The sequence below is a fragment of the Denticeps clupeoides genome, unplaced genomic scaffold, assembly GCF_900700375.1.
Source record: "Denticeps clupeoides unplaced genomic scaffold, fDenClu1.1, whole genome shotgun sequence".
Lineage (NCBI taxonomy): Eukaryota > Metazoa > Chordata > Actinopteri > Clupeiformes > Denticipitidae > Denticeps > Denticeps clupeoides.
The window spans coordinates 41,767-69,555 of record NW_021629690.1 but is presented as its reverse complement, the minus strand read 5'-3'; the positions used below and the strand labels follow the sequence as shown (position 1 = coordinate 69,555).

Here is a 27,789-nt window from a genome sequence, read left to right as displayed (position 1 = left end):
CTTTTCTTCGGAGGTCAGAGAACTTCCCGTCCACCTCGCTGTCCATGTTCCTCTCTTCGGGACGTCTGCAGAGTCGGCTGTCAGCGTATTAAAGAGCAGGCCTCGTGAGAGAAGGAGAAGGCGAGCACGTCTGGCCCGTTGAATACATGGGTACACGGACCGAGAAGAAGTAGACAAAACTATTTTATTCGTGTTCAACAAGTGCTACAGAACAAGAGAAGCGAGGTCGCATCACTATAAACATGTTCCTTAAATCCTGAATCCTCGTGAACCACGCTAGGATATCAACTTCCGTAAAGTAAAATATTAAAAAGGAAAACCATTTCAAACAATAATACAGCCAGTCGGCAAATTTAAACAATCAAACGTGAAAAACGTGGATGTCACATGAAAAAAAAGACAAAAAAAATACAACATGCGCCTATACATCCGAAAAGTGGACGATTAGCCGGAACCGTGACTACTAGAACCGTCGTGTCGCTCTTTAATCCCATGCACAAGCCGCACTGATATCTCGCGTTCTTCGTACTCGACGTCTTCACCGAGTTTGTTCAACTGAAAAGAATGAAAGAGAAGTGACGTTGAGCCCCGTCACACCGTTCTAGCTGCGCTGGTGAAACGGGTCGGACGGAAGACTCACTGTACGAGGAAATGTCGATTTCCTCGGGGAGCTCGCTGATGTTCACCTCGAAGCGGTCCTGCACGTCGTTCAGGGTGCGGGCGTCGCCCTCGTCCGACACGAAGGTGATGGCCAGGCCCTTAGTCCCGAACCGGCCAGCTCGCGCCACCTCAGGGAAGACCAACGTAAAAAAAAACGTTTTTTTTTCTATCGCCGACACTCACCAACACACACCGCCACTCACCAACACTCGCCGACACTCGCCAAACACTCGCCGACACTCGCCAACACTCACCGCCACACCAACACACACCGACACTCACCAACACTCGCCAACACACCAACACACACCGACACTCACCAACACTCACCGACACTCGCCAAACACTCGCCAAACACTCGCCGACACTCGCCAAACACTCGCCGACACTCACCAACACTCGCCAAACACTCGCCGACACTCGCCGACACTCGCCAAACACTCGCCGACACTCGCCAAACACTCGCCGACACTCGCCAAACACTCGCCAAACACTCGCCAAACACTCGCCGACACTCGCCGACACTCACCAACACTCGCCAAACACTCGCCGACACTCGCCGACACTCACCAACACTCGCCGACACTCGCCGACACTCACCAACACTCGCCAAACACTCGCCGACACTCGCCGACACTCACCAACACTCGCCGACACTCGCCAAACACTCGCCGACACTCGCCAACACTCACCGCCACACCAACACACACCGACACTCACCAACACTCGCCAACACACCAACACACACCGACACTCACCAACACTCACCGACACTCGCCAAACACTCGCCAAACACTCGCCGACACTCGCCAAACACTCGCCGACACTCACCGACACTCGCCAAACACTCGCCGACACTCGCCAAACACTCGCCGACACTCGCCAAAACACTCGCCGACACTCGCCGACACTCGCCAAACACTCGCCGACACTCGCCGACACTCACCAACACTCGCCAAACACTCGCCGACACTCACCAACACTCGCCAAACACTCGCCAAACACTCGCCGACACTCGCCAAACACTCGCCAAACACTCGCCAAACACTCGCCAAACACTCGCCGACACTCGCCAAACACTCGCCAAACACTCGCCGACACTCGCCAAACACTCGCCAAACACTCGCCGACACTCGCCAAACACTCGCCGACACTCGCCAACACTCGCCAAACACTCGCCGACACTCGCCAAACACTCGCCGACACTCGCCGACACTCGCCAAACACTCGCCGACACTCGCCGACACTCGCCAACACTCACCGCCACACCAACACACACCGACACTCACCAACACTCGGCAACACTCGCCAACACACCAACACACACCGACACTCACCAACACTCAACGACACTCGCCAAACACTCGCCAAACACTCGCCGACACTCGCCAAACACTCGCCAAACACTCGCCGACACTCACCAACACTCGCCCAAACACTCGCCGACACTCGCCGACACTCACCAACACTCGCCAAACACTCGCCGACACTCGCCAAACACTCGCCAAACACTCGCCGACACTCGCCAAACACTCGCCGACACTCGCCAAACACTCGCCAAACACTCGCCGACACTCGCCAAACACTCGCCAACACTCGCCGACACTCGCCGACACTCGCCAAACACTCGCCAAACACTCGCCGACACTCGCCAAACACTCGCCAAACACTCGCCGACACTCGCCAAACACTCGCCGACACTCGCCAAAACACTCGCCGACACTCACCAAACACTCGCCAAACACTCGCCAAACACTCGCCAACACTCGCCGACACTCGCCAACACTCACCGCCACTCGCCAACTCACCGACACTCGCCAACACACACCGACACTCGCCGACACTCGCCGCCACTCACCGCCACTCGCCGACACTCACCGCCACTCGCCAACACTCACCGCCACTCGCCAACACACCAACACTCACCGCCACTCGCCAACACACCAACACACACCAACACTCGCCGACACTCACCAACACTCGCCAACACTCACCGCCACTCGCCGACACACACCAACACTCGCCGACACTCACCGCCACTCGCCGACACTCGCCAACACTCACCGCCACTCGCCAACACTCACCGCCACTCGCCAACACTCACCGCCACTCGCCAACACTCACCCGCCACTCGCCAAACACTCACCGCCACTCGCCAACACTCACCGCCACTCGCCAACACTCACCAACACACCAACACTCGCCAACACACCAACACTCGCCAACACTCACCAACACACCAACACTCGCCAACACACACCAACACACCAACACTCGCCAACACACACCAACACACCAACACTCGCCAACACACACCGACACTCACCAACACACCCAACACTCGCCAACACACACCAACACTCACCGCCACTCTCCGACACACACCAACACTCGCCGACACTCACCGCCACTCGCCAACACTCACCGGCACTCGCCAACACTCACCGCCACTCGCCAACACTCACCGCCACTCGCCAACACTCACCGCCACACACCGCCACTCGCCAACACTCACCGCCACTCGCCAACACTCACCGCCACTCGCCAACACTCACCGGCACTCGCCGACACTCACCGCCACTCGCCGACACTCACCAACACTCGCCGACACTCACCGCCACTCGCCAACACTCACCGCCACTCGCCAACACTCACCAACACACACCGCCACTCACCAACACACCGCCACTCGCCAACACTCACCGCCACTCGCCAACACTCACCGCCACTCGCCAACACTCACCGGCACTCGCCAAACACTCACCGCCACTCGCCGACACTCGCCAACACTCACCGCCACTCGCCAACACTCACCGACACTCACCAACACACACCGACACTCACCAACACTCACCGCCACTCGCCAACACACACCGACACTCGCCAACACACCACCGACACTCGCCAACACTCACCGCCACTCGCCAACACTCACCGACACTCGCCCAACACTCACCAACACACACCGACACTCACCGACACTCGCCAACACTCACCGCCACTCGCCAACACTCACCGACACTCGCCAACACTCACCAACACACACCAACACTCACCGACACTCGCCAACACTCACCAACACACACCGACACTCACCAACACTCACCGCCACTCGCCAACACACACCGACACTCACCAACACTCACCGCCACTCGCCAACACTCACCGGCACTCGCCAACACTCACCGCCACTCGCCAACACTCACCGCCACTCGCCAACACTCACCGCCACACACCGCCACTCGCCAACACTCACCGCCACTCGCCAACACTCACCGCCACTCGCCAACACTCACCGGCACTCGCCGACACTCACCGCCACTCGCCGACACTCACCAACACTCGCCGACACTCGCCAACACTCACCGCCACTCGCCAACACTCACCGCCACTCGCCAACACTCACCAACACACACCGCCACTCACCAACACTCACCGCCACTCGCCAACACTCACCGCCACTCGCCAACACTCACCGCCACTCGCCAACACTCACCGGCACTCGCCAACACTCACCGCCACTCGCCGACACTCGCCAACACTCACCGCCACTCGCCAACACTCACCGGCACTCGCCGACACTCACCGCCACTCGCCGACACTCGCCGACACTCGCCAACACTCACCAACACTCGCCGACACTCGCCAACACTCACCGCCACTCGCCAACACTCACCGCCACTCGCCAACACTCACCAACACACACCGCCACTCACCAACACTCACCGCCACTCGCCAACACTCACCGCCACTCGCCAACACTCACCGCCACTCGCCAACACTCACCGGCACTCGCCAACACTCACCGCCACTCGCCGACACTCGCCAACACTCACCGCCACTCGCCAACACTCACCGACACTCACCAACACACACCGACACTCACCAACACTCACCGCCACTCGCCAACACACACCGACACTCGCCAACACTCGCCAACACACACCGACACTCGCCAACACTCACCGCCACTCGCCAACACTCACCGACACTCGCCAACACTCACCAACACACACCGACACTCACCAACACTCACCGCCACTCGCCAACACTCACCGACACTCGCCAACACACACCGACACTCACCAACACTCACCGCCACTCGCCAACACACACCGACACTCACCAACACTCACCGCCACTCGCCAACACTCACCGCCACTCGCCAACACTCACCGCCACTCGCCAACACTCACCGCCACTCGCCAACATTCACCGACACTCGCCAACACTCACCGCCACTCGCCAACACACACCGCCACTCGCCAACACACACCGCCACTCACCAACACTCACCGCCACTCGCCGACACTCGCCAACACTCACCGCCACTCGCCAACACTCGCCAACACTCACCAACACACCAACACTCGCCAACACACACCAACACACACCGACACTCGCCGACACTCACCGACACTCGCCGACACTCACCGCCACTCGCCAACACTCGCCAACACTCACCAACACACCGACACTCGCCAACACACACCGACACTCGCCAACACACACCGACACTCGCCAACACTCGCCAACACACACCAACACTCGCCAACACATACCGACACTCGCCAACACTCACCAACACTCGCCAACACACACCAACACTCGCCAACACTCGCCAACACACACCGCCACTCACCAACACACGCCGACACTCACCAACACACGCCGACACTCGCCAACACACACCGACACTCGCCAACACTCACCCGGTGTAAGTACGTGTCGGAATCCTCCGGCATGTCGTAGTTAAAGGCGATGTTCACGCGCTCGATGTCCATCCCTCGGCCGAACAGGTTGGTGGCCACCAGGATGCGTCTCTGGAAGTCCTTGAACTGCTGGTAGCGCGCCAGTCTGAAGGTACAGAATGAAAGGGGCCTTTAGCGGGTTTCGTCGACGCGGAGGCGGACTTCAGGGTTCCGCCACGCTACCGTTCCTCCTGCGGCATCCCGCGGTGGATGGCGATGGCGGGGAAGTTCTGCTCCACCAGCAGCTGAGCCAGAGCGATGCAGCGCTGCACGGACTTCACGAAGATCACCACCTAACACAGAAGGAGGAGCGAGTCCCAGTTTATTCCACCGCACGTGATGGTACGCCGAGCATCATCAGTTTAAAGTCCCGGAAACGGATACGCGGATTTAATAGCGTTGTTACGGCCGCTGAACCTCCTACCTGGTTGAACTCCAGCACGTCCAGGAGGTCGAAGAGCTTTCTGTTCTTCTCGTTGTCCTTCAGCTTGACGTAGTACTGCTGCAGGCCGTGCAGCGTCAGCCTGGTCTCGTCGTCCACAAAGATCTCCATCGGCTGAGACGAGCGACCGGGGGGTGCAGGGACGGGGAAAGGTAGAGCGGAGGTGTGCAGGAGGAGAACGAGGGAGAGACGTCAGGAAGGAAGTGTGTGACAGGTGGATGGATGTGTGTGTGTGTGTTGCGTGAGAAGGTAGAAGAGGGACGTTGTACACGGGACATGAGGGGAAATAAGAAAGGAAATGAGGGGGAGAGACAGGACGGGCATTAGGTACACCCTCCCATCCCACAGATGAGTTAGCACACACACACACACACACACACACACACACACACACTCTCACACACAGACACTCACACCTAGCTAACGAATCTAGTTTCTGTAGATCTGCACTACACCCCTGCTTCACCTTCCCCCAGAATGTATTTAATAACCACGGTGGAACAGACCTGGAACTGGGCAGAGTATTTAACTACAACACACACACACACACACACACACACACACTGATCCTACATGCACCAGATTTAACAATGAGTGCACCGGCAAAGGCAAATGAAAGAACCGAACCGCTCCATCACATGTTGCTTCTCGCCGGGCAGAAGAAGTGGAGTCACATGTCCACCAGTGGTGACCTAGCGGTTAAGGAAGCGGCCCCGTAATCAGAAGGTTGCCGGTTCGAATCCCGGAAAGCGGCCACGCCCACCCACGCCCAGCAGTCGACCGAGCCCCCACCTCCCCTTCCCACGACGTTCGCCCTGATTACAGATGCAGGGCTGCGCTGCCTTCCAGACCCCCCCATCCCAGCAGCCCCGGGTCCCCCCACTTCCACCCGAGCCGGGAACCTCTCTTAATAAGCCAGGCTAACTAATAGACTGATGCTGCTCCACCGAGACGGAGGACGGTGGGCCGCTGGTTCTGGGTCCAGATGGTGCAGATGGTGTCTTACATTCTAGAGCTTTCAGGTCCTTACGTTCTGATATTGATAAGATTTTAATACGCCGTTCACCATGTTTTATGCTAGTGCTGAAGAGAGGGATTTTTCATAATGTGGCAGGTTGTTTTTTTAGAATGGCAAGCTCCTTGTTTTTAAAAAAAGAGGCGGGGCATGATGCTTAAAGTCCATCGGGCGCCATTTCTCTTCTCATAGACTGTGCCCATCACTCCTGCCAGTGCCAACTGAGGGCGACCACGGTTGAAGAGCACGCTTCCATGCATTCGACTACATCGTGGAACCAGGCAGGTGGCAAGGCGGTTCCACCGCAGTCCCCGCCCCTTTTGACAGAAGGGGCGTGGTTTGTAGGTAGGGAGATGCAGTGGAGGGCGTGGTTGTGGGCGTGGTATAGAGAGGAGAGATGTAATTACATCTTGCATGAATTTTCGGCAGACGGGGCGGATCTCTTTGCTCAGGGTGGCACTGAACATCATGACTTGCTTTTCATGGGGGGTCATGCGGAAAATCTCCTGGACGTCTCTGCGCATGTCTGTGGAAAAGAGGGACAGAGGTCCTTAAATTTCGATTACTAAGAAGAGTTCAACTTGAACTTCAATTCTAGAGTCCTGTGTACTGATAATGTCTCACCAGATATCACAAAATATTACTATTTCAACTGTTCCTCCCCTAATCCAGAATGGCGTCTGATCAAATTTGAGCGCCTACTCAAGCTCAAGCAGTCAGTAGTTACAGGGACAGTCCCCCCCTGGAGACACTCAGGGTTAAGTGTCCTGCTCAGGGACACGATAGTAGTAAGTGGGGTTTGAACCTGGGACCATTAGGCCACTATCAGCAGAACCCCACCGTCAATGGACTCCCACAGATCTACAGGAACTTAGTGGGAGGAGAACTCTCACCAAGCTGCTCCAGCATCTTGTCGCATTCGTCCAGGATAAAGTGTTTAATGTGTCGCAGGTTCAGGCTCTTGTTGCGGGACAAGGCTAATATTCGCCCCGGGGTCCCCACCACCACGTGAGGGCTCTCCCTCTTCAACACCTCCTCATCCTTCTTGATGGGAAGCCCACCGAAAAACACCGCCACCTGAACAGGGGGACGAGAAGCAGACGTTGAGCAGGACACTGGACGACATCCTTCGATACCTTGACCGTCCAGTTTCTACCTTGACAGTTGGCATGTATTTGGAGAATCGCTCGTATTCTTTACTGATCTGAAACGCCAGCTCACGCGTGTGGCACATCACCAGCACAGACACCTGGAAGACAGAAGCAGATGGTTATTAAACCCGTTCCCGTGTTCGAACCCTCTTGAAAGCGAGTGCAGCTCACCTGGCCAGTCACCGGCTCCAGCTGCTGCAAGGTGGCCAGGACGAAGACCGCGGTCTTCCCCATACCGGACTTGGCCTGGCACAGGACGTCCATGCCGAGGATGGCTTGGGGAATGCACTCGTGCTGGACTGAAGAGATCGATCGCGGGGTTACTTCACATTACGGCTGACCGGTCTGGCGACCGTCAGATCGTGTCCGGTACCTTCGGACGGATGCTCGAAGCCACAGTCCACGATGGCTCTCAGCAGCTCCGGCTTCAGGAGGAAATCGCGAAAGCCGGAGGAGTGGATGGACACGTAGGAGCCCTTCACGCCCTCCTTCCTCATGGACAGGGCGTCGCCCGCACCGCCCACTATCGCCCCATCTCCGACTCCAGCTGCTGCGTCCACCTCATCTTCTTCATAGTCCAACAGCTCATTCTCCACGTCGTTCTCCGCCATCCTGGGAACAGACACAAACACTAACCCAAGTCCATCCCTATCTCTTGTATTCATTTATTTTCCTCTTGGTTAGTCAGCAAGGCCTTGTAGCATCTTAATGGGATTATCGTTTCACGTTTATCACAAATTCATAACCAAACCAGTCCTGTCAAACTGTGCATAAACATCACGCTTTCTCCGTAACTTCGTGGTATGGGCCACACCACACCCTCACGTTGGACTACAGCGCACAGATGCGTTTAGCGGCATAAAAACCCGAAATTCGGCATCATTTGGGGTCATTTCGCCCTGAATGACGGTAGCTAGTTGGCTACTGCTAGCTCGCTAGCCACGCGGCTGTCAGTGACAGCCGGAAGTAACATCTAACTACCCTTTCAAAAGAAACAGCGGAGCCACACATTTCGCCGTAGGTGCAGCACCTACAACGTACGTTTAAGTTTGATGCTGGTTTTTAACGCCAACAGTGCATGTAAACACTACCTTCTAGTTTTTTTGCTGCAATTTCTGACACTGCTTGGCTTAGGATGGGGGTTGCCAGATCTCGGAGGAGAAACAAGCAAACAGGTCTGTGGGGGGGGGGGGGGGGGGGGGGGGGGGAATAGAAAAAATTCCAGACTGAGCGATTTGGCTTTTTTCGAGCTCGAAACGTAATTTTTTTTTGTAAGTGAACACACATAAAAACAGTCGGTCGTGGATATCTAATGTGTTTTACGAAAACAAGCCAAATTGACGCAGAATGAGCAGATTTGGCAACAGCGACGGGTCCGCGTCGCGCCTGCGTCATACGGTCGCGACGAAAGAGGGCGGGACCCCTGAAGCACTAACGTGTTTTGGGGTGCAGACAGTAAGTAATTATTTCATTTCTAGTTATTTATCATGCCAACGACTAGTTTCCAGTTTAAACCCTAAATTAATTTTACATTATGAGACAGTAAATAGTAGAAGAATTGGCTGAAAAGGGTCGGTGTTTTGGCGCCATGTCGTGTTTCGGCGGAGACCCGAACTTCTGCCCCGAGTGCGGGAACATCCTGCCGCTACCCGGAGCTCAGGACTGCGTCGTGTGCCGCCGCTGCGGCTTCGCCATACCGGTCCGGGGTACGTCTGCTGAACCCCGCCGTGCTGTTCGGCCTCTGGTCGATATACATGACATTTCGTGGCTCTGATTTTTTTCTGCTCAGAATTTGCGGATCAAGTCATCAAGTCTTCAGTCGTGTTCAACCCGCTGGAAGAGTCCACCGTGGCCGCCGAAAGCAGCGAGGATTCCGAATTGAAGGGGCCGATTGTGAGTTCACATCTCTGCCTTTTTGGAGCCTTTATTCTCGGACTAATGCGCCAGATGATCAGCGGTCCTCTCCTGTCCTGTCTCCTGTCCTGTCCTCTCCTATCTCCTGTCCCTGCTAGACCGACCGACGCTGTTCACGGTGCAGTAAGGAGGGGATGGTGTATCACACTCGACAGATGAGGTCCGCTGATGAAGGCCAGACAGTCTTCTTCACATGTATCCACTGCAGGTCATCTACTTCATTACCAATATTATTATTATTACCATTTTTAGGTTTTAGAGTTCCGATTTCAGAAAGATGTGTTTGTTGTGTTTTTCAGGTATCAAGAGAAAGAGGATTCTTGAGAAGAGCTCTCGTTGTCTTGTACATTTCAGAAGAAGTCCTCATTCTTTGATGTATATTAACTTTACATGTTCATGTTTGTCTTGTACTTTAAAATAAAAATACACATACGTTCTTTGTGCAAAGTGTACTATTTTTTTCTTTCTGAAAATTTTATATATATATATATATATATATATTAGTGGTGGGCCGTTATCGGCGTTAACGTGCTGCGTTAAGGCGAGACTCTTATCGGGCGATATAAAAAAATATCGCCGTTTATCTATTCACAAAGTTGTGTTGGGAGCTGGGTCTATACTACGCAAGCTATTGTGCCGGAGTTAAATGGTTACACTAGATTTATAAGTACATTTCTTCTTTCTTGTGTCTTTTAGTTTCTTATTTCCTAAAGACTTTTATTTTGTTTTTGAGACCCGGTTCAGGTCTCTTGGACACATGGTGTGAGCTGTGAGAGGTGCGTGGGGTTTGTGTGCAAAAAGTTATTTCTTTAATTTTAATTCATGTACATATTAGGAATATTTTGCATGTGTGTTATTTTGTGAATATTTTTATGATCTTTTAATACTGTATATTGTAGAGAGAGGTGCAGAAAGACGCGATGTGTGACGCGATGTTCTGACGTGACCTTGCTTTTTTGCACAGAAAATCTCTTGGGTGTCAGCTCATCATTTGTGGTTCAAGAAACGAAATCAAAAAGTTCCGCAACGCAGAAGAAGAACCGCTACACTATGATGACTTTCACCTTGATATTTTAGCGCGGATGTATACCTAGCCGAATTGCACTGTAGGGGGCGAGAACGAGTCTTCGAACTATGAAATGACCACATCAAACGTGACGTGGTAACATGGATGCAGCTATTTAACTGAATAAACAGTTGGTAAACACAAGTACATCTTATTGAACATAATTTATTTTCATCACCAATTATCATAGTAGAACAGCTTTCTCAAGCAGTTTTTGATGCATTTTGGAAACAGGAGATGAGCCCCTGGTCTAATGCGCCACCTGGCTTGAGAAACTCGTTCTCAAAGACTTACTTTTAGTCATTATTTGGGTAGCACACATATTCTGAATGCCTTCGGCAGAATTCAAATGAGCCATTTTAATCTAGATTAATCTAGATTAATTTAAAATATAGATTAATCTAGATGAATTTAGATTACAATGAGATGAATCTAGATTAAGAAAATTAATCTATGTCCACCTCTAATATATATAACGTCCTGAAAAATTGGGTCGTTTAAAATGTTCGTGTCGTCTCGCGGGATCTGGGGGACACGCCTCGCGTTATTTGAAGTCACGTGATGAATCCAACATGGCGTCGGCCGGGCTGGTTGGAAACGCTCGCTGTGGTTAGCGTTGTCCTCTCCGCATACTCAAGGTACACCTGTCCCCGACTTTATTACCGACTAACCTGCTACTCCCGCCTTCCTCATCGTGTACGTGTCCTCTCCTTGCAGATGAAGCTGCGAGTGCAGCTGCAGTGTAAGAACCTGCACGAGTTCCTGAAGGAGCTGAGCCCGGAGATCCTGGACCGTCTCTACAACCACCCGGCCACCTGCCTGGCGGTGTACAGGTCGTTACACGTCGTTACACGTCACCACGCTGCTGCTCTGTACGCTGTAACGCCTTCAGTGCCCCACGTCAGGTGTAGATTCACCTAAACTGCTTGCTGCACAATTGTGTGTAGAGAAACAAGCTGATTCTTTAGTTTAGAGCAGCGGTGGTCTGGCAGGTAGGGAGTGGACCCGTAATCAAAAGGTTGCTGGTTCTAATCCCGATCCGCCAAGGTACCACTGAGGTCCCCTTGATGAAGGTCCCGTCCCCACACTGCTCTCCGGGCACCCGTCATGGTGCCCACTGCTCACCAAGGGTGATGGTCAAATACAGAGGACACATTTCACTGTGTGCTGTGCTGCAGTGTGTCACAATGAAAAAATGAAAAATCTCTTTTACTTTACAGAGTTGAGTCCAGTCCCCAGTTCTTGTAGCACATTTCTAGATAACAACATGAAACCAATGGCACGTTCCATTTTTAAATCCTCGTCATTTGTGCATTTTACACTAATTAGTGGTGTTATGAAGACTAATTTATCTTTGCAAAAATTCTCAGTTGTAAGTCTGATAATCTCAAGATATTTCTTGATTTATCATGGTGTTTCATGTTAAAGCTCATCTTTGGTCCCTCCAGAGCACAGATCATGCCAGTTAGTCTCAGAATCTCTCCCATGCCTCCTGGAACACTCTGGAGAAGTTTCCAGCTTTTTCATGTGATTATGTCAGATGACGCTGTGATTACAAATGAAGGGGTACCATGAAAATCTACCAAACCCGGCCATTTTCTTCCTGTTTGGTAAATAGGGAGCTGCCAGCATTAGCGAAGATCTATGTGATGCGCATGGTGTTTCTGGAACAGCCTCTCCCACAAGCTGCGGTTGCTTTGTGGGTTAAAAAGGATAGTCAGAAGTGAGTATTAAAAAAAATCTTTTCCTGTGGTCATGTCACACCTCCTTAGCGTCTTTTCTCCTGAGTTGGTCCCTCGGTTTCTAGAGTTATTTTTCTGGATGATTGATTCTTTTTGGGTTTTCTTCTTCTGTTAGGAACCACGACCAGTGTGTGTCTGTGTTAACTGGGCTTCGCTTGTGGCACATTCAGCAGCTCCCAGGTGGCCTCCAGGGCACAGTGCTCAACCCCGTATTTAAGGACAACCTCAGGATAGCGCTGCTGGGAGGGTAATTCATGTGCACTCTGTAAAACGTACATATACACTACAAGTCTAAAGTTTGGATGCACCTGCTTATTTCTTACGTTATAGAACAAAACTGAACACACGGGACTATGAAATTACACATTTGTTATTAAGATTATAACATTATGAAATTACAAAATAACATTATGTAATAAACAAAACTGAAAAAAAAAAAAGCAAAAAGTTGAAGATTTGCGTCTCTCCGAGTTTAACAGAATTTCAAATCTCTTGTCTTAAGTTGGACAACGCGGACGTTTCTAACAGGCCTGAAGGTTTATACTGAACTACTTCTTATCATTCACTCGTGTTAATCCGGTGTAGCCTAGCGGTTAACACACTCGCCTCTGAACCAGAAGACCCAGGTTCAAGATCATTCATATCACACTTAACCCTGAGTGTCTCCAGGGGGGACTGTCCCTGTAACTACTGATTGCAAGTCGCTCTGGATAAGGGCGTCTGATAAATGCTGTAAATGTAAATCTCATGAAGCAGCTTTTGACTATGACAATAGTGACCAAAGTTACCATGAAGATAAAAACAGGCGACTCTGGAAAAAACAGATTCATCAAACATACGTCACTTTTCTCCTGATGCAAAACAAGTTATAACCGTGTTTGTTGTATTGAATTTTTCTTAGTCTCAGGGTCGGTGCGTCCAGACTTGTGACTGGTTGTGCATCTCTGCGTTATCTAAGCAGAACCGGAGGTGCGCGTGTCTTTAGCTTGTCCGCTGCTGATTGTGTTTTGTGTGCAGAGGTAAAGCGTGGGCAGACGAAGGCTGCAGTCTGGGCCCCGACCGCCATGCACGGGACGTGGAGAGCCTGGACCGCTATGCCATGGAGCGCTGGGAGGTCATCCTGCACTTCATGGTGGGTTCACCCAGCGCGGCAGTGAGCCAGGACCTGGCACAGCTTCTCATACAGGCTGGGCTCATGAGGAGGTGACAGTGACATTTATCGTCTTTCATCAAAATGTATTTTGTTGTACATAATTATAGTGTAATTCTGCAAACTGTAATAATTACTATGTTACTACACTGTTATTAAGCAGAGAAACTGCCATGTGACTTAAAACAACTAATTTCTTTCTTTTTTTTCCTAATATGTAGTTGTGTTGCAGAATGTTCATTGATAATAAACGTTTCCCCTTAATCATCTCCATCCTTTCCTGCCGTAGTGAGGCTGGTGAAGCCCCCTGCATAACGTCAGCGGGCTTTCAGTTCCTGCTGCTGGACACAGCCTCTCAGCTCTGGTACTTCACTCTGCAGTACCTCAAAACAGCTCAGGTGGGATCAGGACTTTTTTCACTTTGTAATTTGAGACGCACATCATCATTCATCACCTCTGTATCTGCCTCTCTTCTGCTCAGTCTAGAGGAATGGACCTGGTAGAGATCCTGTCCTTTCTGTTCCAGCTCAGTTTTTCCACGCTTGGCAGAGTGAGTTAACATACAGTAAAACATTAATGAGATCCTGGTTGTAATTATAATTTTCTAGTACGGTCTGAAGAGTCGTTATGGTCCCTCTTTACCAGTTTGGAGCTCATTTGATGCTCTTCTACTGTAGGATTACTCTGTGGAGGGCATGAGTGAGTCTCTCCTCACCTTCTTGCAGCACTTGCGTGAGTTTGGCCTGGTCTTCCAGAGAAAGGTAAGGATCATAGAGGCACAGATTAACAAATTCATATTATTGCAATGAAAATGACACCTGCATGGGGGATGGAGTGGAAATTGGTTAATTTGACTCCGGTTTTAACTCCATGTTCCCTGTGAATCCGTTGTTCCAGAGGAAGTCCAGGAGGTACTACCCCACCCGGCTGGCGATAACTCTGGCTGCAGGGGTCACTGCCAACACCTCCTCCTCCTCCTCTTCTTCATCAGCAGCTGCCTCTTCAGGAACTGGGGATGTTGGCTTCATAGTTGTGGAAACCAACTACCGTTTGTACGCCTATACAAGTATGTATTAGCTTGTGAACCACTCAGGTTTAAGTCACATGACTGACAGGGTGTTAGTGGCCTAGTTGGTAACACACTCGCCTATGAACCTGGAGACCCAGGTTCAAACCCCACTTACTACCATCATGTCCCTGAGCAAGACACTTAACCCTGAGTGTCTCCGGGGGGGGGACTGTCCCTGTAACTGCTGGTTGTAAGTCGCTCTGGATAAGGGTAAATGCTGTAAATGTAAATGTAATAATTATGTTCTGAATGTGGTCTTTTTGAGCATTCATATCACACTTTATAATATAATGCACTAATTTACATGTCCATCAAGGTACGACTTTATAGTTTTTTCTAGTTCATAAGTAATTTTGTCATCAGAAAAACTGTCATAATTCACTTTTTTTTTTTCAGTAGTCAGAACTGAGTTTCTCAGCACCTAATACAGTAGACAAAAATAATTCTTTTTATAAGTTAATGATGCAATATAATAAAAATGTATAAATGTATATCTATAACTAATGCATTTTAAAAAATGAACAGAGAACTCTGTTCTCTGAAAAACTATTTTTATCTTCCTTTCAGCTTACAGCCTTGCTTGAGGCCAAGAGCTAAAGTGCTTTTCGCCTCTTCCTTTCAGACTCTGAGCTGCAGATTGCCTTGGTGGCCCTGTTCAGCGAAATGCTTTACCGATTTCCCAACGTGGTGGTAGCTCAGGTCACCAGGGAGTCGGTGCAGCAGGCCATTGCCAACGGCATCACCGCGCAGCAGGTACGTCGTCACGTGACCGCCATTTTCAACTTCTATCCCCATCCCAGGAAAAATTCCCTCTTTTAAATGAACTAATTAAACCCTGCGTATGGTTGCTGTAATTCAGGGCCCGTTGTGCTGTTTTCTGAGAGAATACCGATGTTGGCTCCTAATAAACAACGTAAGACTCATTGTAAACCTGTTCTGTTAATAAAGGGAATGCATTTTAACGAGGAAGCGGAGTGATTGATTAGTGACTCAGGAAGATAATGACTAATTCAATGACTAATGACACGAGAGAGTCTGTTTTTTTCACACGATGCTGTTTTTATGAATTGCGTAATACTTCTCCTGCGCTCATTAATACGCTCATGTCACGCCGGGCGATACTTACTCGTTTTCAGCCATCTGTGCGGTTGGATGGAACCACAGGGCCGTAGCAGGATTAAAGCGAGTTGTACGCCACTTGGGATGTGTGCATGAAGGCCGAGTTTTACCTTGAAGAGGTAACGATCAAGGCTCTTGTGGAAGAGTTTTCAAGGCGTTGCAGTTTCTACTGGTCTTCACGTCTTCACAGATTACAGACGAACACATGCAGACGTATTAGGAATGCCATTTACACACAGGAAATACATTTTTTTAAATGTACATGTACTGCTCTGTATTTTATGTTCATGATTTACATTGTTGTACTTGTATTAAAGATTCAAGGCCATCCCTCATGCTGCTAGTTAAATGGACATTGCGTTGATGCACTAAAAGATGCGCTAGTTTCTCAGATAATGCGCATGTATCATGCAGGTCTGTAAAGATCCCTCGTTTATCATCGTCTCGCACTCTCGCTTTTTCAGTGGGTTTCTGTAAGGCGTTGTATAAAAACCCCATACGGTGACTTCAGGGAAGAAGTATTTACTGTGCACATATTTTCCGAAAGGATCAAACGGGCTGATGAACTTTGTGTTTGCGCCGTTTGAAATTCAGATTATCCACTTCCTGAGGACCAGAGCACACCCAGTCATGGTTAAACAGGTACGTTTAAAAAAAAAAAAAAAAAAAAGCCCCACCCTCCTGTATGTTGCATGTACTTTACATTAATTATATTTCTTTGTCTCCTTTTGTAGACCCCAGTTCTTCCACCTACAGTGACCGATCAGATCAGACTGTGGGAACTAGAGCGAGACAGACTGCAGTTCACAGAAGGTGCGTTTTGGGACATTTTGCATTCCTTCTCCTTATTTGTTCTCTAATGTGTATAATGTCATATTTCTAGGAGTGCTGTACAACCAGTTCCTGTCACAAGCTGATTTTGAAGTACTTCGGGACCGAGCTCAGGTCAGCAGTCATGTCTCCTCCACTCACCCCAACTTTTCTACTTTCTTTGTTCGCCACTTCCTCTTAACCCTTTACCTTCCACTCCTCCAGGGCCTCGGGGTGCTGGTGTGGCAGAATGCTCCACAGAGGGTCATGGTGGTGACGCCTCATGGACACAGTGAGGTCAAGAGATTCTGGAAGAGGCAGAAGAGTCACACTTAACACGCAACGGTTTAATTTGTGTCGTGAAAAAGACATTGGAACATTTTAAAATACATTATTATTACATTATTATGTACATTATTAAATATTCAGTTAAGGAGCCAAAATGGCAGACACGATACACCGAGCAGTTTCAGCTATAGCCTGGAATCATTGACCAAATTGGATTTGGTTTGATTTAAAATGAATTTTATTAATTTTCATGAATTATGCCTGGTTCACTTACAGTTGACTTTTTGTACGTTGCTGAACAATAATGTGGTTGTGTTTTTTTTTTTTTTTTTTTTTTTTTCTTTTATGGAAGTGTAAAATAAATTATTTGAAAGCAGTGTGCTGATTTTATTGTTTTTACTTGTTTGAATAAAAGTGCCTTGTTTGTAATGAGTAATATCAGAGCTGTGGGAATAAAATCTGGAAGGATGAAATGCACTGTTGCATAATTTAAGTGTCTCGCCGCCCCCAATGTTGCCAGGTTTGAAGGCTTTTACCTCCACGTTTCCAAAAAGGGGTGCTTTCTTGGACTATTAATATTTAGCCACTTTAGCCTAGTTAAAAAGTTGAAGTTTAAAGGAATAGTAAAGTTTGTTTACTATGGGGAGCACAAATGAATCTCGTGTACATATTTGTATTATTTGAAGTGATAAACAGTCTATGTTTTGTTTATATAAAGTTTTAATAAATATGTAAATTATAGCCAGTGATCTTGACAGAAAACACGCGATTTCTTTTCTTTTGCCCTTCTGTTATAAAGCCAGGGTGGTAGTAGCCTAGTGGGTAACACACTTGTCTATGAAGCAGAAGACCCAGGTTTTAAATCCCACTTACTATCATCGTGTCCCTGAGCAGGACACTTAACCCTGAGTGTCTCCAGGGGGGACTGTCCCTGTAACTACTGACTGTAAGTTGGTCTGGATAAGGGCGTCTGGTAAATGCTGGAAATGTAAATATCGGATAGTTGGGTTTTCCCTGCTGGATCTGGCAACCCTTCTTGCTAAAAACATCTGTTAGCAGGACGGGATTTGAGGGGGTTTGGGGGGCTTGAGGGGTTCGCTGTGTGCCGCCCAGCCGCCTGTTCCTCATGGAGGAAATAAAACGGGATTTTAGTCGTCTGACTCCGGCACTTTATGCGTAGCGCACACGTATTTCCGCAGCGTTTTTCACGGAGCTACTCCCTCTTCGCCCAGGCCGCGCATGGAACCGGGGAGCCTGCGTGAAAACCCACCGGGTTCCGGAGACCCCGACAAGGCCGAGTGGCGAGAGGAGACCCCCGGGGCAGAGTCGGGAGAAGTGGGGGGACGCGCCGCTGATGGAACCGAGCAGTTCGAAGAAGAGCTGGACCCCAGAATTCAGGTAGTCCTGCATGAGCTGGACCCCAAAATTCAGGTACACATGCATGAGGGGGACCCCAGAATTTAGGTACTCCTGCATGAGCTGGACCCCAGAATTCAGGTACATCTGCATGAGCTGGACCCCAGAATTCAGGTACTCCTGCATGAGCTGGACCCCAGAATTCAGGTACTCCTGCATGAGCTGGAGCCCAGAATTCAGGTACTCCTGCATGAGCTGGACCCCAGAATTCAGGTACTCCTGCATGAACTGGACCCTAGAATTCAGGTACTCCTGCATGAGCTGGACCCCAGAATTCAGGTACTCCTGCATGAGTTGGACCCCAGAAACCACGATGGAGGGTTGGAGTCTGAGCTGCGTTGGTGGGACGTTATAATAATGGGACCTGGTATAACCCGGTGTTGCCCAGCTGGAGCATGCAGTGTGTCCACCGGCAGAAGTAGATGGCAGTAAATCACCAGAACTTTCCCCGACCCAACACAGTTAAGTTATCAAAGTTCCGAACAGACTAGTGTAGAACTGGGTCTTTATTTATTAAATATTACCGTACAGACAAGATATTACAGGGCCGAAAACGTTCTGTTCACTGGATAAAGGTACGTCTCAGAGTCCAAATAATCATGAATTCGATCCATCGTGGCCCCATACAAACCATAATTGCTAAAACTGTCCAAATCAATCAATATGCAGTTTTTTACAGACGCTAGGACACATTTCTCAATACTTAGGTCACTTTTGCAAAACTCTTCACACAATTCTCCTAACTGACATTCAGCTTGGCAAAGCAGTTCATTTCACATTCAAAATGCACTACAACCACCAAAACACTTTATTCAGGTCTCAAATAAACTCATTCTTCCAGAACACTAGCAGAGGTTGACAGCCGACAAACACACTTTGTCACCCACAAAACAATGACCTGAAAAACACTAACAACATGTAGCGTTACACAGTGTTTTCTTGTGTAAAACATGGACACGTCTCTGTTTATAATTGCAATATATGTTACTGGAACGAATCAGACATGATGCAGAATTTATCAATATTTGTTTATTCATTTTTATTTTTTATAATTCCAAAATACAAGAATTTATATACACACCATCCACTGATACAGATACAATAGTAATGCTAATCTACTCGGTCTTCTCCATTTGGCCACAGGTTCTCATCCACATCACATATGTCATCTAGGGCAATACGCCTAGGAAAGAAGTAGCTCTGATCTCATCTGAGACTACAGCTCTAGATCTTCCTCTTATTCTTCTTCCACCGCGCATACGGATTCCTGGCCCCCTCCCAGCCACTCTTCTTCCTCTTTCCTCGCCCCCTCCCAGCCACTCTTCTTCCTCTTTCCTCGCCCCCTCCCAGCCACTCTTCTTCCTCTTTCCTCGCCCCCTCCCAGCCACTCTTCTTTATCTTTCAGCCACTTCTCCATTTCAGGCTGGGTCCATATTTACATCAAAAAAACATATTCAGCAGTCGTCTCCTTTTGTAATGAAATTGAAAGCGTAACACCTGTGTAGATGTTCATCTACGATGAGAATCGGCTGTGGATTTAAAATATGTTTCACAACAATATTGCTGATGAATTTTGCGGTCTTCTTCAGTTTTGCATTATGTTATTGTTTTGAACATAAGTTTAACAGTTTTGAGAACATTATGTAAGCGTGTGCAAAATGTCCTGTACGTACAAAGATTTTTGCCAGTTGTTGTGTCTGAGTGAGAAAAGAATTCATGAAATTTGAGAGATGTAGTCATTGAATGCATTTTGTGCCAAAACAATGATAATTGATCCCCAGTTTAGCCCAAATGGACTTCTGTTGTGCTCACTGTGTGAAGAGTTTTGCAAAAGTGACCTAAGTCTTGAGAAATGTGTCCTAGCGTCTGTAAAAAACTGTAATATGCAAAATGAGGTGTATCCTCTGGCCCGGCATTTCGTACGTATAGCCCATTTTGGACAAAGTGTGAGCAGTTTGGAAATAAACGCGGTCCATGGCTGAATACTGAAGTGAATGGTAAATGTTATAATGTGTATGTACGCCACGGTCTGGCCTTCTTGTATGTCCGCTTTACGAAATAAAAGAATTATTGAGCTGCATACTCATGCACCACTCATATCCATGTTGAGGGTAAATTTAATGGCGGTACGTTTCTTTCATGGGTAAAGGAAGAACTGGAGCATCTTAACCAGGCCAGTGATGAGATCAACAGACTGGAGCTTCAGTTGGACGTGAGTGAAATCTATCTATCTATCCATCCATTCATCCATCCATCCATCCATCCATCCATCCATCCATCCATCCATCCATCCATCCATCCTTCCTTCCTTCCTTCCATCCATCCATCCATCCATCCATCCATCCATCCATCCATCCATCCTTCCTTCCTTCCTTCCTTCCTTCCTTCCATCCATCCATCCATCCATCCATCCATCCATCCATCCATCCATCCATCCTTCCTTCCTTCCTTCCTTCCTTCCTTCCTTCCATCCATCCATCCATCCATCCATCCATCCATCCATCCATCCATCCATCCATCCATCCATCCATCCATCTATCTAGAGGGCATTCAGATGACTGAACAGGGTCAATTTTCTGGTTTCTTGTAACAGACCATTAGCTTTCTTTCACGCTCCCTCCGCTTTGTCCTCCCTCCTTCTCCATCTCTCTGTTTTTTTCTCCCCGTCAGGAAGCCAGGTTCAGTTACAGAAGGATCCTCACAGACTCTGCGCGGAAACTCAACGCGCAGGGATCTCAGCTCGGCTCCTGCATCGAGAAAGCCAGGCCGTACTATGAGGCGCGGAGGTTGGCCAAAGAGGTGTGTGTGTGTGTGTGTGTATATGTGTGTGTGTGTGTGTGTATGTGTGTATATGTGTGTGGGTGTGTATATATATATATGTGTGTATGTGTGTGTGTGTATGTATATGTGTGTGTGTGTATGTATGTGTGTATATGTGTGTGTGTGTGTGTGTGTGTGTATGTGTGTATATGTATGTGTGCGTGTGTGTGTGTGTGTGTGTGTATGTATATGTGTGTGTGTGTGTATGTATGTGTGTATATGTGTGTGTGTGTGTGTGTATGTGTGTGTGTAGAGGGGTTGCTGGGATTGTTTTTCTTTGCGTCCTCTAAAGAGTGTGAAGGATGATCTCTGGTGACAGTTTCTCAGCATCTCTCGTCACCACCAGGATTCCTGCAGGAGAAAGCGGCCTTTTTACGGTCGTTAAGTGTGTAGAAAGTGGTAGAATTAGTTCGTTTAGGGAATCAGTTAAACCCCCTTTACGCAGGGCCCGTCCAGCCCGTCTCTTCTCATCAGGGCTGTGAATGTCCTGCTGGAAATCGTTACGTTTGGTTGCACGTTGGTGGACGGGAGCAGCTATGAGGTAACTGATGAGAACCTGAGCAACAAGGCCAACAAACAGACCGCAGGCAGTGCTTTGTGCTACCCAGCATGCAATACTGCACGGCGTCAGGGTACCGATGAGCCGTGGGTTGGGCACAGCTTCCCACGATGCCACAAAAACGAGAAGAAAAGCCGACCGGCGCGTAGAGAAGTCAACAGTCGTTAATCTTTTTCAGGTGACCTTACACTTCGAGTAACCTCGCGCCTCCGCGCAGCGCCTCCTGCTGGCGCCCAGCGGCGTCTGCGCCCCCTCCACCGGAGACTAGCTCTGTCCCCCCTCTTTAACACCGGCCTTCGTCGCTGTCCCCTCGCAGGCTCAGCAGGAGACCCAGAAGGCCGCTCTGAGGTACGAGAGGGCGGTTTCCATGCACACGGCGGCCCGGGAGATGGTGTATGTGGCGGAGCAGGGCCTGCTGGCGGACCGGAACACGCTTGACCCCACCTGGCAGGAGATGCTCAACCACGCCACTGCTAAGGTGCTTATCTCACAGACGCTTATCTCCATCCTAGAGTGACAGATGCCGACGTTTGGCCGAGCCAGTCAAGGTCCTGAGAACCATTTGACCTCCAGTCATTTCCAGACATACGTGACTATGGGATGGTACCCCGCAATGGTTTACTGAGGTCACATTATCGAGGCCGAGCTAGATGTTTAGTATGGACCATAACGGCTCTGCACTATTGGAATGGTCACTCTCACTGACTAATCAATGCGGTTTTCATTAACGCGCTGCAGGTTTTACGTAAAGATCACGGTTGAGCGCGCTCGTCTGGATTCGTCGTGCGCGCCGAGCTTTTAAACCCGGTCGTGGCGACAGACCTCTTCCAGCGAGCACCCCGCACCCCATTACCTACGCTGAACTGCCTTTCAGGTGGATAAATAATGATAGTAATAATTGGTGGTGGGTGCTGTTGGACAGTCACTATTATTCCATAAAAGCTGTTATTGGGGTGCTGGTAGCCTAGCGGGGTAACACACTCGCCTGTGAACCAGAAGAGCCAGGTTCAAACCCCACTGACTACCATCGTGTCCCTGAGCAGGACACTTAACCCTGAGTGTCTCCAGGGGGGGACTGTCCCTGTAACTACTGGGTGGTAGTAGCCTAGCGTGTAACACACTCGCCTGTGAACCAGAAGACCCGGGTTCAAACCCCACTGACTACCATCGTGTCCCTGAGCAGGACACTTAACCCTGAGTGTCTCCAGGGGGGGACTGTCCCTGTAACTACTGGGTGGTAGTAGCCTAGCGGGTAACACGCTCGCCTGTGAACCAGAAGACCCGGGTTCAAACCCCACTGACTACCATCGTGTCCCTGAGCAGGACACTTAACCCTGAGTGTCTCCAGGGGGGGACTGTCCCTGTAACTACTGGGTGGTAGTAGCCTAGCGGGTAACACGCTCGCCTGTGAACCAGAAGACCCGGGTTCAAACCCCACTGACTACCATCGTGTCCCTGAGCAGGACACTTAACCCTGAGTGTCTCCAGGGGGGGACTGTCCCTGTAACTACTGGGTGGTAGTAGCCTAGTGGGTAACACACTCGCCTGTGAACCAGAAGACCCAGGTTCAAACCCCACTGACTACCATCGTGTCCCTGAGCAGGACACTTAACCCTGAGTGTCTCCAGGGGGGGGACTGTCCCTGTAACTACTGACTGTAAGTCGCTCTGGATAAGGGCGTCTGGTAAATGCCGTAAATGTGAATGTTATTGATGATGATAACAGAGGGGTACCGAGGTGAGCGGACCTCGCAGTCACTCTTCCAAAATCCGGAATTCTTTGGCGTTGGGTTTCATTTTCGGGAAAACTTGCTTCTGCTTGCCAGGTGCTGACCCCTAATATGCCGGTTAAATACCGTTTGGTTTTTGCCATTTTTTGCCTGAACATTGACGCCTCTGGCCGAGTTGCTGATGCGCCGTGTTAATATGAGGCGGTTTAAATTGTCCTCCCTTCGTGTCCTGTGTCTGGGACGATGGCAGGTGAACGAGGCGGAGGAGGAGCGCCTGCGGAGCGAGCGCGAGCACCAACGCGTCACCCAGCTGTGCCAGGAGGCCGAGGCCCGGGTGCAGACCCTGCAGAAGGCGCTGAAGAGGGTCATCCTCAAGTCCAAGCCCTACTTTGAGATGAAAGCTCAGTTCAACCACATCTTGGAGGTATGGGGCGCGAGGAGACGTTATTGTTGCCTCCTCATTTGCGTGCTATTTTTAGTCCGTCGTACAATGGCGAGAACTTGCAGAGTTCACCATCTGCTCTCCTCTCACAATATCACAGCCCATCAACACCTTCCATTTTACTGTTGTTGCTACTTGCACATGTGGCACGTCAGACCGTCTGAAAGTATGAAGAAGTCCTTATTATTTATCTGTAGGAGCACAAGGCCAAGGTGGTCCAGCTGGAGGAGCGTGTGGCGAAGGTGAAGACCTGCTACTCCGTTGCCCTGAGGAACCTGGAGCAAATCAGTGAGCAGATCCACGCCCAGAGGGGGCAGGCCCGGGCTGCCAGGGAGAGGAGCAGAGCCTGTGGTGGGAGGAGCTCACCCATGGGGGCGGAGTCAGAGAGGGCAGAGGTCATCCAGGCCGGGGCGTATGGGGGAGTGGGTTCAGCGTTGTTAGAAGTCGACTGGGCGGATGAGAAGACCAGACAGTGGGTGGAGAGGCACCGGGAGAGTGGGTGGGGCCGGAAGGAGAGGGCGGAGCGGGCGGGGTCGGACTCCATGTCCGTCATCAGCTTGCAGACCATCGCGTCTGACCTGGAGAAGTGTGACTCTGTGGAGCACCTGGGTGACCTGAGTGACGTTGGCAGTCTGATCGGGGAGGACAGGGGACCTCGGGCGGAGGAGAGATTAGGGACGACGCCGGTACCGAGCGTGTCCAAACAGGACGGGGAGAGGGGCGCGGTGGGGACAGAGAGGAAGCAGAGTTTCGTGAAGCAGCACCACAGGAGCATCAGCTTGTAAGATGTGGGAATCAGCGGACCTACGTCCTGTCCAACGACGGTTAGAACACTAATTAGTACATTATAACGGGTAAAAACATATTACGTCCAACATGAATATATATTTTTAATCGAATTTGGCAGGAAGGTCTGAAGAGGAAATAAAAAGCACGGAAGCGTACGAGAGCTGTGGCTCTCACCCGCCAAGAGCACACCAACGAAGAACAATTAGACAGAGCCGCCGTTTGGGGACGCGCCTCATTCATTTTGCATTTCGTCCCCCTGGCAAAGAGTGTCCCTCGCTCTCGCACAGCTAAACGGCGGCAGGCGGGACTTGCGGGGGTGAACTCCGCAGGGAGGGACGAGGACTGAAATATACACTGTTTATTACTGTTTATTACACGTTTACAGCGTTGACTTCGGAGTCTGTCCCATGCCAGTGTCAAGAACAGATATTTATAATCTGCTCGTGTTCGACTGTAAAATAGTTCCGTATTTAATTTATTTATATTTTATTAGTCTCTGGTGCCGATTCTCCGTATTCACCGCAGTAAATGACCAGCTCATTAGTTCTTTAAGCGGGTTTGCATTTGCATTCGCTTATTTCCTCTGGTTTTGTGTTTTAAGTGAAGGTGGCTCGATTGTCACCGCGAAGCGCTCGGTGGCACCTCGCAGGGAACCGCCATGCCTGATGTTGAGATATTTATTATAAGTTGTTAGCAGCTCCGCGTTTACAGGTTATTTGCACTGGAAGTGGAGGTTTCGTTCGGCGCGAACGTTGTGACGGCGCTGGACCCCCGTATGCCGCGCCGGCTTGGGATCAGCCATCCTTGCGGCGATTTAACTCCCTGAAGCTCTGACCCGGGATTAGCTCCATCCCTGCTGCCTCATCCTGCTCCGTATGGCTCATTGTTTCCTCGCTTTACGCAGACCAACTGAGGCGGAGCCGCTGCGTAATTCTTACCGGTAACTCATTGATTATGTAAATGGTAATGCATTGACTACCGAGTGAATAAAGCTTTTATTTAACGTCTACCTCATGCTGGAGAGGCGAGTCTGGGCTTTTTTAATCCGTGCATGTGTGTTGAATGAGGAGGGAACTCTTTGACGGAACCACACAATGGACTCCGGTTCAGAGTACGAAACGACTTCCATTTGTGCCCCGCGGCAAAGGTACAGGATGAAAAACAATGGCAACGACGTTAGTTAAAGAAGACGCTTCGTACCGGGGACCTGGAGAATTTAATTTAACAAACCACTGGCTCATGACGTGGGAGCTCGCGAAGAGAATGGTGGAGATAAGGACGTCGCAGTGTTTGTTCAGACTCACTCGGAATATCAAAAGATGAATAATAGCGGTTTTTAATTTTAAAGGCCTGTACTGACCAGACGCGGTTAATGGAGAAGAGACAGGAAGTGTATCTTCTGTCTCTGGGCTTCAATTATTCAAAAGTGGTATAAATATAGAGAAGCGTGGATGCAGAGGAGAAAACGGACTTCCGACAGCGGCACGAGCGGAAAAAACCTGCCGAGAGACTGTAATTATGTCGACTGAAGGTGACATTAGATATGAGAGCATGTGAACGAGGGGACGCGGGACGAATACCGGCCTTCCCCTTCGTTCAGTCCTCGCAGTCTCACTTTTTGCAGAATAAATTGCACAAATTGGAAGGAGAAACACCGGAATCAGGCTGGACGTGGACTTCTCCACGGGACCAGAACGGCTGGTTACGGTTCTTGTGGCACCATCTGAACGCAACTGGTACTTTTTAAAAACCACGTATTATATGATCTAGACTGCCGTGCGGTTTTACTACCACGTTCATTAACATTCACGGATCAGTGAGCCGATAGATGCATGTTTCTGGCCATTAAATTCACTAAATGGCATCACGTTAAACGCACAGACTGCAAATACAGTAGATTTTTACGTTTGTTGTCGGGATAATAAACCCCGTATCGCCACGCCCGACAACATTTACAGGTTTATACACAGGTCTGTAGGAAATAAAGAGACTGTAGGAACATTTTTTCTATTATTTCTCGTTTATGGGCTTGTGTCTGTGTAAAATAGAACATGTTCTTTATATTTTTCACTAAACTACTGATCACATTTGATTCAAAGTTGCAATTGTCATCAAAAACCTTTATTACATGAAATCTCCCACCAATAACACTAAATAAACATGTTTATTCCCACTATTAATTGATCATTTAATAACTCTTTACCTCAGTAAGGGTACAATGTGTTAATTGGTGGAGTTTGGTTGGTTGGTGTTGAAATTACAACATTATGACATTGACTTTATTATACGATAATATTATTATAATATTAGCCCCGATTGGGGTACGTGTGAACGTTTTGTCCTTGGAGCAGGTAAGGGACCAAATGAGGACGGCCGCGGTCAGTCCCAGGAAGAGAAGCTGGAGACAGGGTCATGGGGAGCTCATGCTGTTTCGGACCAGAAGGTTCCAGAACACGTATTGCATCACAGTTCATTGTGTATTGAGGTGTGTAGATCGGTCAAGGTGCCCGTGCTGACCCGTGTCCACCTCCAGAATTTCAAAAGCTGGACCAGGGAGCAAAAGGAAGTGATAAAGCACCTTTATATATAATAGAACAGGATGGAAGCCTTTCTGCTGACATTTCTGACAGCTTCAGCAGAACAGAAGGAAAAATGTCCGCTGACAAACCAGAGCAAGTTGGCCCAGACAGACGCATGCAGGCTGTCAGTCCAGGAGGCATCTGGAACAGGCCACGTCAAGCTTCCAAAGTCGTCCATACACACAAGAAGCAGAACATGGCGGGACCCTGTCAGACTTGTCAGCGTCTGGAGGAGCCGGTAACTGTCATCTTCTCCACGTAGACACTGGTCACGTGTC

General features: G+C 49.6%; 4 protein-coding genes across 7 annotated transcripts; 3 read left to right on the top strand and 1 right to left on the bottom strand.

The window, feature by feature from the left end:
* Window positions 1-167: 167 nt before the first annotated feature.
* Window positions 168-9,155, bottom strand: LOC114771706 (spliceosome RNA helicase DDX39B). Its single transcript, XM_028965016.1, has 10 exons — window positions 8,393-9,155; window positions 8,191-8,318; window positions 8,025-8,117; window positions 7,762-7,945; window positions 7,276-7,394; window positions 5,836-5,967; window positions 5,595-5,704; window positions 5,373-5,517; window positions 641-788; window positions 168-555 (listed from the first exon to the last, which is right to left on the bottom strand). Exons 1-10 carry the CDS (start codon window positions 8,682-8,684, stop codon window positions 539-541), a joined length of 1,368 nt encoding a protein of 455 aa, XP_028820849.1. The 5' UTR covers window positions 8,685-9,155; the 3' UTR covers window positions 168-538.
* Window positions 9,156-9,317: 162 nt separating this feature from the next.
* Window positions 9,318-10,376, top strand: LOC114771705 (DNA-directed RNA polymerase I subunit RPA12-like). Of its 3 annotated transcripts, none has more exons than XM_028965013.1 (5): window positions 9,318-9,474; window positions 9,559-9,725; window positions 9,809-9,912; window positions 10,032-10,141; window positions 10,233-10,376. In XM_028965013.1, exons 2-5 carry the CDS (start codon window positions 9,608-9,610, stop codon window positions 10,255-10,257), a joined length of 357 nt encoding a protein of 118 aa, XP_028820846.1. In that variant the 5' UTR covers window positions 9,318-9,474; window positions 9,559-9,607; the 3' UTR covers window positions 10,258-10,376. The 3 variants fall into 3 exon arrangements, with proteins under 3 accessions (XP_028820846.1, XP_028820847.1, XP_028820848.1); XM_028965014.1 differs by having other exon boundaries at window positions 9,320-9,474; window positions 9,563-9,725; XM_028965015.1 differs by lacking the exon at window positions 9,318-9,474 and having other exon boundaries at window positions 9,483-9,725.
* Window positions 10,377-11,554: 1,178 nt separating this feature from the next.
* Window positions 11,555-17,478, top strand: LOC114771700 (general transcription factor IIH subunit 4-like). The gene is made up of 14 exons (XM_028964999.1): window positions 11,555-11,637; window positions 11,717-11,832; window positions 12,618-12,722; window positions 12,857-12,988; window positions 13,759-13,944; window positions 14,181-14,289; window positions 14,373-14,441; window positions 14,569-14,652; window positions 14,789-14,957; window positions 15,583-15,713; window positions 16,674-16,721; window positions 16,814-16,892; window positions 16,963-17,024; window positions 17,115-17,478. Exons 2-14 carry the CDS (start codon window positions 11,717-11,719, stop codon window positions 17,223-17,225), a joined length of 1,401 nt encoding a protein of 466 aa, XP_028820832.1. The 5' UTR covers window positions 11,555-11,637; the 3' UTR covers window positions 17,226-17,478.
* A 734-nt stretch (window positions 17,479-18,212) lies between these two features.
* Window positions 18,213-25,946, top strand: LOC114771709 (SH3 domain-binding protein 5-like). 2 transcript variants are annotated; one of them, XM_028965021.1, is made up of 6 exons: window positions 18,213-18,575; window positions 20,743-20,805; window positions 21,264-21,392; window positions 22,289-22,450; window positions 23,952-24,125; window positions 24,341-25,946. In XM_028965021.1, exons 1-6 carry the CDS (start codon window positions 18,417-18,419, stop codon window positions 24,926-24,928), a joined length of 1,275 nt encoding a protein of 424 aa, XP_028820854.1. In that variant the 5' UTR covers window positions 18,213-18,416; the 3' UTR covers window positions 24,929-25,946. The 2 variants fall into 2 exon arrangements, with proteins under 2 accessions (XP_028820854.1, XP_028820853.1); XM_028965020.1 differs by having other exon boundaries at window positions 18,213-18,608.
* Window positions 25,947-27,789: the final 1,843 nt, after the last annotated feature.

Excerpts from the sequence above, each read along its gene's own strand:
- LOC114771705 (XM_028965013.1), top strand. The coding sequence starts at position 9,608 with ATGTCGTGTTTCGGCGGAGACCCGAACTTCTGCCCCGAGTGCGGGAAC. Across the intron at positions 9,726-9,808 it reads CTTCGCCATACCGGTCCGGG|AATTTGCGGATCAAGTCATC; the intron begins GTACGTCTGCTG and ends TTTTCTGCTCAG. Across the intron at positions 9,913-10,031 it reads CCGAATTGAAGGGGCCGATT|ACCGACCGACGCTGTTCACG; the intron begins GTGAGTTCACAT and ends TGTCCCTGCTAG.
- LOC114771700 (XM_028964999.1), top strand. The coding sequence starts at position 11,717 with ATGAAGCTGCGAGTGCAGCTGCAGTGTAAGAACCTGCACGAGTTCCTG. Across the intron at positions 14,442-14,568 it reads GTTTTTCCACGCTTGGCAGA|GATTACTCTGTGGAGGGCAT; the intron begins GTGAGTTAACAT and ends CTTCTACTGTAG. Across the intron at positions 17,025-17,114 it reads TACTTCGGGACCGAGCTCAG|GGCCTCGGGGTGCTGGTGTG; the intron begins GTCAGCAGTCAT and ends CCACTCCTCCAG.
- LOC114771709 (XM_028965020.1), top strand. The coding sequence starts at position 18,417 with ATGGAACCGGGGAGCCTGCGTGAAAACCCACCGGGTTCCGGAGACCCC. Across the intron at positions 18,609-20,742 it reads AGCTGGACCCCAAAATTCAG|GAAGAACTGGAGCATCTTAA; the intron begins GTACACATGCAT and ends TCATGGGTAAAG. Across the intron at positions 21,393-22,288 it reads CGCGGAGGTTGGCCAAAGAG|GCTCAGCAGGAGACCCAGAA; the intron begins GTGTGTGTGTGT and ends GTCCCCTCGCAG.
- LOC114771706 (XM_028965016.1), bottom strand. The coding sequence starts at position 8,684 with ATGAATACAAGAGATAGGGATGGACTTGGGTTAGTGTTTGTGTCTGTT. Across the intron at positions 7,946-8,024 it reads AATACATGCCAACTGTCAAG|GTGGCGGTGTTTTTCGGTGG; the intron begins GTAGAAACTGGA and ends CCCCCTGTTCAG. Across the intron at positions 5,518-5,594 it reads GGGATGCCGCAGGAGGAACG|ACTGGCGCGCTACCAGCAGT; the intron begins GTAGCGTGGCGG and ends CTGTACCTTCAG.